This window comes from Falco naumanni, chromosome 8 (assembly GCF_017639655.2).
Source record: "Falco naumanni isolate bFalNau1 chromosome 8, bFalNau1.pat, whole genome shotgun sequence".
In the NCBI taxonomy this organism is placed as follows: domain Eukaryota; kingdom Metazoa; phylum Chordata; class Aves; order Falconiformes; family Falconidae; genus Falco; species Falco naumanni.
In genome coordinates this window covers 6,983,193-6,993,168 of record NC_054061.1, presented here as the reverse complement: position 1 = coordinate 6,993,168, position 9,976 = coordinate 6,983,193, and the positions used below count along the sequence as shown (strand labels likewise).

Below are 9,976 nucleotides of genomic sequence, written 5' to 3'. Positions count from 1 at the left end.
GTCAAAAAGGCACGAGCTCCACTTCCTGGTAAAAAGATTTATTAAGAACCTACAGTACCTTCCTGAAAGGAGGATGCCACCCTGGCACAGGCACTGCGCGGCAGCAGGAAGGGGGTGAGAGGGTTAGCACATCTCCAGGCAAAACAAACCTGGGTTGGACCCAGCAGCAGGATGAAACAAAGCAAGTGGAGGGCACAGAAAGGCAGCAGGAACACGTCTGTGTGGCAGAGGACCTCCCACCAGGGCAGCCTGGCAGTAGTTAAGGCGTATAAAGTGCTTGGAGGAAGACCAGCCCTATGGAGGGGCTAAATAATGTGAGCAGGCAGGGACAGTGAGGGGGGGAGGGATGCGCATGGCTTGTGGGTCACCTGCACCTCTGCCCTGCGGGGACCTGGCACAGGCAGGTGATGGCAAATGCTCTGCCCAGAGCTGCAGGCAGGCGGGATGCTGTCTGCCCACGCCCCAACCCCCAGCCACAACCAGGAGATGGGCTGCAGGGCCCCCAGACAGGACCCAGCCTACTGGTCTTCATGGTCATCTCCCAGTCCATCCCATGTCCAGGATGCTGCTACAGGTAAAGGTGCCCCTGCCAATGCAATGGAAGGATAGCCCCAGCACAGTGCCCTCCCTCAGCTCAGTCCCAGCAGCAAAATGAGGTGAGTAGGACCTGTTCTCGGCCAGGCTGTGCCCCAGCTGCCTGTGGCAGCCATGCCCCCTGCGCCCCGGAGCCAGCACTGGTGGCCAGCCACCCCTCCTGCTGCTGGGAGCAGCACCAGCCGCTTGGTCCCTTGCAAGTGGGAATGTCCGTCTGGGGCTCAGGTGGCTTCAGTCCTCTTATGCTTGTGACGTTTGTTGCAGAAGGGGCACAGGCAGGTGCCCCCACAGGTGCCTTGTGTGACCAAGCTGTTCCCATGTGCAGGACAGGGATGAGCCAGAGGCACACCCAGAGCTGCTGGGGGGAGGACAGGTCTCCTGCAGCCACCCTGGGGACACTTCTGCAAAACAACCCTATGCTCTGCCTAGAGATGGTGGGGGCAAGCAGGGACACCCTCCGCAGCTAATCCTGCATCCCTTCAGCCTGCCCCAGCACTGCCAAACACTCCCTCCTCCCCACGGACTGCTCCAAGAAGTATTGCTTTTCCCTGGAATGTTTTTTGTCTAAAATTGCCCTGATAGGATTAAGTAAAAAAAAAAAAAAAAAAAGAAGAAAAAAACGAGTGAAAAATAATTACCCCCAGATCATGCTGAAAGGCTGGGGCCAGGCTCCAAGGCCACCCTGTCCGGGGCAGGGGATACCCTGGGTGACAGCAGGACAGCCAGAGGGGCCCTTCTGCGTGTAGCAGGGGAGGGGGCACCGGGCAGGGGTACAAGGGCTGCCTCCTCCTGGCAGCAGGAGGGGCACACCTCACAGGGATGGATTGGGATGGGATGGGGCACAACTGGATGGGATGGGACAGGGAGGTGTGGGGGGAAAGGAGGGACAGTCCCCTGCCCCTCACTGGGACTGCAGGGAGAAGGCCAGCTTGACGCAGGCAAGCTCCTCCCCGCCATTGCTGACAGCTGCCCGGACACGGTAGTTGCCGTTGGTCATCCAGGAAGGCAGCTCCACGTCGGGCAGGATGAAGTCACTGGCCGGCAGGGAATAGGAGCCCTGTGGAGAGGGGACATGTAGGCAAGATGTCAGTTGAACGCCCCCAGCCCTGTGCCAAAGGGCACGGTGGTACCCAGCAGCACTGCCAGCACCCCACCAGCCAGAGGGTTCAGGCGTACCGCTTTGAAGGGGCAGTGGCAGGGGATGCCATAGGTGAGCAGGGGCTCCGGGCAGGTTGTGCCAGGCGGGATGAGGTTGTCCAGGATGGTGCAGACATCATCGTAGGTGCAGCTGCCCAGCTGATCGATGCAGGGCAGCTGGATCCAGAGGTCACCCAGCGCCTTCTCCACCACCAGCACTGCCTGGAAGGAAGGTGTCAGGCACCAGTACAGCCAGCACAAGCATCCACAGTTCCTCCAGCCTGTCCCACCTCCCCTCCCCAGCCATCTCCCTTAGCTCCTGCTCGTGCAGGCCTTTTGCTTCCCTTCCTGCTTTCAGTTCCTCTCTGTCTGCAGGTCTCTCTTCCTCCAACCTCAACCCAGCCCCTTGAGCAAACACCTCCCTGCACCCCACACACCTGCTCCTTCCCCTCTCCTTGGTGCCCCGTCCCAGAACCTCCTGACAGCTCCCATCCTGCAGCTCCCATCCCACAGCTCTGCCTCCACACTCCGCCAGCACACACCCCGCAGCCACAGCCATTGCTCAAGATGGCCCGTGCATCTCGGGCAAAGACATGTTCCATCTCATTCCAACATGTCCACAAAAAGTGGTGCAGGGCAGCCAGGCCAGCCCAGGGCTCCCACAGCGCTGCCATGGCATGTTTCTGGAGGGAGCAGCCGGGTCTGGCCACTGAAAAACAAGTGCTGCAGTGACTGCCGGGAGCACCCAGGGCACCTAGGGTTTCGTTTCCCTCCCTGAGTCGTTACATCCCCAGGACACAACACAGCTCTGGTGGTTTCTCCGACTGTGACAAGATTGGGAGTTCCCCACTGGGCTATCTGCTCCCACCACATGTCTCCCACACCCATCTCCCCCATTACAGAGCCTGGGACACTCAGCCCTGCCACCGCTCTGTGCCTCACTCTCCCAAGGGCTGCTCGCTCCTGTACCCGCTGCTGGGCATTTCACAGCTGCTTGGTGCTGTCGGGAAGCTCTGCCCTCCCTCATCCCATGGAGGCATCTCCAGCACGTACCTTCAGAGGGGAGGCCATGGCCTTGCCGCTTTTGACAGCTGCACTGATGCGCAGGCTCCCCGGGATGCTGATGGGGTCAGGTGCCACAGAGAGACTCTGCAGAACCACGGGGTCCCTCCCATCACCGCAGTTCTCCCAGGCAAAGCCACCAACCTGCAGCACCAAGGAACGGGAGGAGTTAGACCCAAGGCAAGCCTTGCACCAGGTTTGCAGGAGGTTTCCCCAGTGTCGGACTGCTGACCCCCACCAAACTGCTCACGCACAGAGCCAGAAAAAGACCTTCAATCCTTCAAACACCAAATAAATATTTCCCTCTGCATTTCTCGCAGTCCCAGCTCTCCGAGCCTGAGGGCATTGCAGAAACTTTCTGTCCAGCTCCCCTGCATATATTTTACATCCAAAGAGTACTCCCAGGCTGCAATTTCCAAACTTGCCCCAGCTCAGCCTCCAAACACTTTGCACATGAACAAGGCAAGAAGGGTCCTTCACTTATGCCAGTGCCAACGGCACCAAGCAACGAGGAGCAACGTGTGTGGGAGCCAAGGCGAGAGAGCAAGTGGGGACCAGGGCAGGGCAGCACCGGCTGTGCCAGCACGGGGAAGGGGGAGGGGGAAGATCCTGTGCCCTGGGGGTCTGTGGGGCTGGCACAGCCTCCTGGCTCAGCCAAGATATTTGTTGCGAGCCGTCATCCGCTGGCTTGGGCCACCTGGTCCCACGCAGGAGCAGAAATCACACTCGCATTTTAACATGGCTTAACATTTCCATCTCTACTTATGCTCAGGGAGCAGATGAGCTGGGCTTATACCCAGCCTGATACACCCCAGAGGCCTGATTCTGAGCTGGTTCAGTCCAAATGAGCCAGGGAAGCAGCGTTTCCTATGAAATAATGAAAAATCCACAGGCAGGTGATGTCACCTGGATGGGTGGACATTGCTCATGTATCCCGGCTGCGCTGGGAGCCACGTCTCCCATTTCCTCCAAGCCCACCAGCCTCCCCAGCCACCACCAGCAAAGCCACAGGCCAGCAACAGCACTGGAGGCCTTCGCCCCCACTAGCCAAGTTCAAAGGCAGGAGGATGGCAGCACTCACCTACAACAGCCACCCCTGAACCTGCTGCAAGGCAGCGTCGAGAACCCAAGCTCCATCCCTAATTGCAGGGAGGCAGGAGGCTGCGCACCCCAAGCAGGTTTAGCCGGGGCAGCCCATGTCCCCGTGCCACCGGCGCGGAGCTCTCCCTGCCTGCTCAGCAGCCGCAGAACCGGTGGAGGCTGTCTTACCTGGTCCCAGGCGGCAGCCCCAGCGGGCAGCGCTGCCCACGCAGGAGCAGCCCGTCCCGCCGTCCCGCTCGCCAGCCAGGAGCAGCCCAGGGCACAGGGCAGGACACGGGGCTCAGGGCAAGCCGGGGCAAGGGGCAGGCTGCACCCCGACATTTAGCAAGAGCTGGGAGCCCTTCGCCTGCGGGTCTGCAGGCAAAGAGGCTCCACAGGAGCTACACATCAGTGTGGGGCTGCATGGTGCTGGGCCTCAGACGCCCTGCTGCCCTACAGAGCCCGCTCCAGCTTTCCCAAGCCGGTTCCCTCTTCCCTGGGGTAGCATCAGCTTTCCTGGAAAATAGACACGTTCCTCTCCACCCCGCGTGAGAGTCACACGTCTTAATCAGCTGTATCTTAACCAGTGCGTGCTGATGAGCCCGGCCCAGGGATGCGTGGGAACGCGGAGGCAGCAGCCTGGGCTGGAAAATGCTCCCGAGCAGGAGGAATGAGCCGGGGAGCTGAGGGGCTGCAGGGAAAGCTCAGCCCACGGACGAGGCCGCCGGCCTGCCTGGGGCAGAGCAGTTTGCCAGAACTGAAATCCCCTCCAGCCCTGGGCTGAACCCGAACCTGCAGCCGTACCTCCCCAAGACGACCCGGTCTGGGGGACACCCCCCCCACCCCCCTCCCCAGCCCAAGAACCGACCTCGCACTTCGACAGAAAGGCTTTTGATCTCTTGCAAAACGCAGCAGAAGAGCGAAAGCTTTCCTACCGCCGGCAGCGCTCGGGCTTCTCCCCCCGCCAGCCCCCCGCCCCAGGCAGCCCCCCGGCCCCCCCCCCTGCCCGGAGAGGAGCGGGGTGTGGAGCCTCTCACCTTGCTCAGCCTGCGGGAGCCGCTCCGCTCCACCAGCAGCTGCGGCAGGGAGCCTGCGAGCGCGGCCGGGCAGAGCTGCAGGGCGCACAGCGCCAGCGCCAGCGCCGCTCCCCGCATCCTCGGCAGCGGGGCAGGATCCGTGCGGAGCGCGGCGGCCGGCGGGGACCCGCACCGGGGGGGCAGCGGGAGCGGCGGGGCCGGGGGGGCGGCGGGCACCGCTGTCTCCGGGACGGCGCTGGGGCGCCCTGTGCGGTGGGACGGCTCCTGCCAGCTCTGAGCCCGGCCCTCCTCCCGATTCCCCTCCCTCCCCTCGCGTACGCCCAGAGATGCTCCCTTCCTCTCTTCTCCTTTTTTTTTCCCTTTTCCCCTCCCCTCCCCGGTTTTGTTGTCAAGCGCAGGACTGGAGTCGCAGGGATGCTGGGACGGGAAGCGGCGCTTTCCCAGGCACCCAGGGCCTGCCCTCTGCCAGCACGGGGAGGGGGGGGGCTGGGGTCCCGAGCTGCACCCACCACGCCGGGGCACCCACAGCACCCAGCGTCGGCGGGTGAGACCAGACCACCTACCCCCCCGCCCCAAGGCTTCATGTCTCCCCGCACCCTGCTGGGGCTGGCCCAGGCGCAGAGGGTCAGTGCCCACCCTAGGCCAGCACCCAGGACCCCCACGCTCCCCCCACGCTGGGTGCAGGGCAGCTGGCAGCTGAGGAGCAGATATATTTGGGACCCGATGCCGCGTGTGCACCTTGGCAGCCGGTATCCCCTGGTTGGGCAGTTTCCCACAGCACCCCACTACCCACCACCCATCTATCCAAAATTTCAGATTTCACACACCCCCTCTTCCACCTCTCCTTCCTCCTTCAGGCGTTCATTTTCCAGCCAGAGCTGCCCTAAGCCCCCCTGTCATGCCGGAATGGCCCCACAGGTACCCCACACCACAGGTGGCACAGAAGCGTGCGCTTCCCCACATATTTCAGTGAACAGATGTTTTTTCCCTGTGGAAAGCTGGAAGGAGCTGAGCCGGCGGAGCGCACAGGACATGAGTGTGGCAGGTCTCAGACCTTTCCTCCCCCGCCCTGGCATGGTTAGGACCCACTTGTGGGACCCTTCCCCATAGGCAGTTTGGGGCTGACATTGGCCAGCCTCCCCATATCGCTCCTGGTCCTGGGAAGGGTTGCCCAAACCCCTGCCTCAGCTCTATTTTTAGCCTTTCATCCTTATTTAGCAGCGAGGCTGGCCGGGAGCGTGCAGGCAGGGCGCGGGAGCGGGCAGAGGCCGTGACGGATGCTGCTGCCCACCCCGCGCCAGCAGCGACAACTGCGTTGCTGATCCACTGCGAAGGCTTAAGGGTGAGGAATAAATAGCCCAGTTCCTCCCACCCAGGAGCGGGGTGGAAAGTTATCCCCCGGGATTAGTTTTCACTTAGAGGCCCCGGAGCAGCCAGGGGACAGGGATGGAGACGGGGATGCGTGGGGAGAGGCATGGACATGGCTGGAGCATCATGTCTGGGGCTGGGAGGGGAGCAGAGCCCCTCACCTCGAGCCCCCAGCACCACATGCTTTCCTGCTTCTCACAACCAGCGTGGGTGAAGGTTTCACTCCCCTATTCCCATCCTTCTCCCTCTGTTTTGCTGTGGGGAAACAAGAGAATAAAAGACTGTAAGGACAGGTTAACCCACATCTTTTTGCTTGGAAAAACACAGGGAGGGGCAGGAGTGCCTTGAAATCGCTGCTTTACCTCAAGACAGAAGCATGCATGACCTAGATCCCCACCAAAGGAGCCTGTGACCTTTTTTGGGGCTCCAACGCATGCAAGATCCTCTGCAGTTCAAACAGTCTTCTGAGACATCTCACCCATGCAAAGCCTGAGTCACGAGGTCTCAGCAGATCTGCCTAAACATCTTCAATTTGCATTGAAGAGAAGCAGCCAGCATAGAGTGGGTAACAGCATTAAGACTTTGTTAGGTTTCATTTACAAAAGCAAATAGACTGCAAATGATGCATGGGGCCCAAGGGTGCAACCACAGGCCACCCTCTCTCCACTGCCTGGGCCACCATTTCTGCCAGGACCCACTGATCATCACTGTAGGCCACCAGCTCATCACCCAAAAACCTTCCAGCAAAATCTTCTCCCCCTTTTTTTTTTCCCCAGATTGGGTTTCTGAAAATAAACAAACAAACGAAAAAATGAATGACCCCATCTGCGCTCGCGGGACCAGCTTGCACACAGACCATGCAGGGCTGGGTTCCAGATGGAAATCCCACACGCTGGCAATGACACCACTTTGTACCCACCCCATCCTACCCAGTCCTTACCAGCTGGAACTGGAGGGAGAGCCGAGACACTTTAACAGTTTGCATAAATACTTCTCTTATCCATAAGCTTTGGCAAACACTTTAAATGACCATTGGCACAAATTAACTCAACGTTTGGCCAGCTGTTATCCCATTTACAGCAATTCAGCTGAGCATGAGATAAACTTTTCTAGGCAAAACCCTTGAGATGCCTCCAGCCACTGTTGTCCCTGGGGAAAGATTGCGATAACAGCAAAAAAGACATGGTGGCAAACCTCAAAACAAGCCGAAGCTGCCCCAGGTGCATCAGCCACACACCACTTCCACTTTCCTGTCTTCGCACAGGCAGAAACCCCCTCACTGCTACAGTTCCTGTCACCTCCAGCCCTCTGCGAGCAGCCTCCAGCAGCCCCATCCCCATCTGCTCCCCAGATCCCCAGGCTCCTCTGGGTAAGGAGAGGGGGCTGAGTTGTTGCAGCCATGAATCCCACTCCTACAATGCCATGGAAAGCCCCTGCTTTGCTTGAAAGCAGCTGCAGCTGGACAGAAATGTTTCTGGCTGTTTAAGTGTATTGGGGCAGAGGAAGATGAAGCAGGGCTCAGATAGGAGGTCTCTCCAGCAGGGACACATGCCATGCAGCCGGCACAGGAAAGATCAGAGAAACTGAGAAATTGCTAAAATCAAGCTAAAATAGGAGACCTTTGGGGCAGCACAGGCAGGGCCTCCAGCAGGCAGCCTCACAGATGTGCCTGCGGGTGTAACGTGATCTGGTGCGGCCCCTTCACCGAAAGTTGGTGTTTTATGGAAGTGCAGGGTTGTAGCTGCCATGGCAAGCAGGGCACGCCACAGCCCGCAGCAGCAGCAGCGTGCATGGGGTGCTGGGCTGCGGAGCAAGGTGCTGGAGCCAGCCTCTCTGCTCATCCCCATCCCCAAGCCCCAGCTCTGCCTTGATGGCTCAACCTGACATGACCAAACCCTGTGTTTTTTCTTCACCATTAGCAAAAGAAACCCTACCTGGAGCCCGGCTTTGTGGCACAGAGGCATTCCCATGCACCCCAGCCATGCCCCACAATTAAAACCAGAAATTACCACGAGCACATGTGCAGACTGCTGGACCGACCGTCATGCACCAGCAACACATGATGGCAGCTGGACAGGCTCCTCCTCAGCTGCCCACACAGTTGCTTCTGTTTGCAGCCACAGCACCAGCGATGCAAATTCAGCTTGGAAAATAAGCATGCGCCTCTGTGCTTGCCCCTGTATGCCTTCAGTCTCCAAAGTCTGGACCAGGATTTTTAATTAACCCAGAATAGGTGGAGACCAGCACCTTGCCTTTTATCTCACAAATAAGCTACTCAGCCCAAATAAGTACTCTCAGGCAGGGAAGGAGACTTGCCCCATGCATGAAGTGCTAGGAGAGATAACAACAGAGACGCTCTCAGTGGTTTCAGAGTGGTAGGAGCTGATGCCAGGAAGCTGCTGTGACTCACGAAACTTCACCCAATTTAAGCAGCACCCACCCAGAAAGACGCAGGCAACTGGTCCCGCCAGTCCTGGGGAGACTGGGGGCAGCTGTGGGCCTGCCCCTCGCCTTCCCCACCCTCCTATCCAAGCGGTGTTTCACAATTTCCCCTGTCCCGGGGTTACCAGGGCAAAAAAACCCACCTCCAAGTGGCACATGATGGGGTGACCACACACCTCTGCTCCCTTGCTGGCCAGGGAGCCAGTGCCAGAGCAGCGGTGAAGCACCAGCAGCGCTGGCAGCCCCTGAGCTGCATGCTGCTTGGACTTCTCCCAGGGGATGTTTGGAAAATGTCAGAATAGAAACTTGTTGACAAAAATTGGCAATGTTTCCATACAGGCACAGCCTCATGACCAGGTTGGAACACTCCTATTTCAGCAGTGCGGGGTGGCAACAGTTGATTTTTTCAGGTCAGAATGTGTGTTCATTTAGCAATGTCTATTATTTCACAGCATTTTAAGAAAGTCGTCAAAACCAAACATTTGGAGGAACCTGCCTTTCCTCCCATTAATTTTTAGGCAGCACGCTTTCAAATCTATGTGTTTCCCTACCTCATCGCACCCATTTCCAAAGCTCAGGATTTCCTCCTGGAAAAGGGCACCCTGGTTGCAGGCCCAGCATTTGCAGTGTTAGGGATGCTCAGGAGGGGGGTTGCCAGGATGCATTCCCCCAGGCAGTATGGACCACACTGAAAGGCAGCCAGCACAACTACCCCGAGAGCAGAGACCCCTGCCAAAAGAAAACACCCCAAAGTCACCGTTTTTACACAACTATCCCAGCACAAGCTCCAACTTCATGGGGTGATGGCAAAAGCCAGGATGGATCCTGCTTTTGTCCTTCACATCCCTTCTACCCAGGGAGGCGGAGTAGGTTCACCAGTGGAAGCCTCCCCGAGGCAGCCCTGCTCCAGCTGGACCCTGCTGCAGGGGTCCCACTCCCCTTTGCCCCCACCCAGGATGGAGCATCCTCAGTGCAGGAGACCCCAGGGAAGGAGCATTCCCAGTGCGGGGGGTCCCACTCTTCTGCTTGGGACGAAGCACCCCGGGCCCAGGCGGGGACATCCCAGGGTGGAGGGGCCCCAGGGCCAGCAGCACCCCCGCCGGGCGCCCAGGGCCAGCCCCGGGGGCGGGCAGGCTGCGGCCGGGGGCCCTGCCAGCGGCTCGGGGGTGCAGAGCACCCTCTCCCGGCGCTGCCTGCCAGCAGCTGCGGGGACCTTTTTTTTTTTTTCTTGTTTAATTTATTTATTTATTTATTTA

The 9,976-nt window shown here is 59.2% G+C and overlaps 1 protein-coding gene across 2 annotated transcripts; it reads right to left on the bottom strand.

Moving 5' to 3' along the window:
* Positions 1-22: 22 nt before the first annotated feature.
* Positions 23-5,198, bottom strand: GM2A (GM2 ganglioside activator). Of its 2 annotated transcripts, none has more exons than XM_040604606.1 (4): positions 4,911-5,198; positions 2,785-2,937; positions 1,771-1,953; positions 23-1,651 (listed from the first exon to the last, which is right to left on the bottom strand). In XM_040604606.1, the coding sequence occupies exons 1-4, from the start codon at positions 5,025-5,027 to the stop codon at positions 1,496-1,498; spliced, it is 609 nt and encodes a 202-aa protein (XP_040460540.1). In that variant the 5' UTR covers positions 5,028-5,198; the 3' UTR covers positions 23-1,495. The 2 variants fall into 2 exon arrangements, with proteins under 2 accessions (XP_040460540.1, XP_040460539.1); XM_040604605.1 differs by lacking the exon at positions 4,911-5,198 and adding an exon at positions 4,063-4,565.
* Between the last annotated feature and the right edge of the window lie 4,778 nt (positions 5,199-9,976).

Excerpts from the sequence above, each read along its gene's own strand:
- GM2A (XM_040604605.1), bottom strand. The coding sequence starts at position 4,215 with ATGTCGGGGTGCAGCCTGCCCCTTGCCCCGGCTTGCCCTGAGCCCCGT. Across the intron at positions 2,938-4,062 it reads GGGCTGCCGCCTGGGACCAG|GTTGGTGGCTTTGCCTGGGA; the intron begins GTAAGACAGCCT and ends TTGGTGCTGCAG. Across the intron at positions 1,954-2,784 it reads CCATGGCCTCCCCTCTGAAG|GCAGTGCTGGTGGTGGAGAA; the intron begins GTACGTGCTGGA and ends CCTTCCTTCCAG.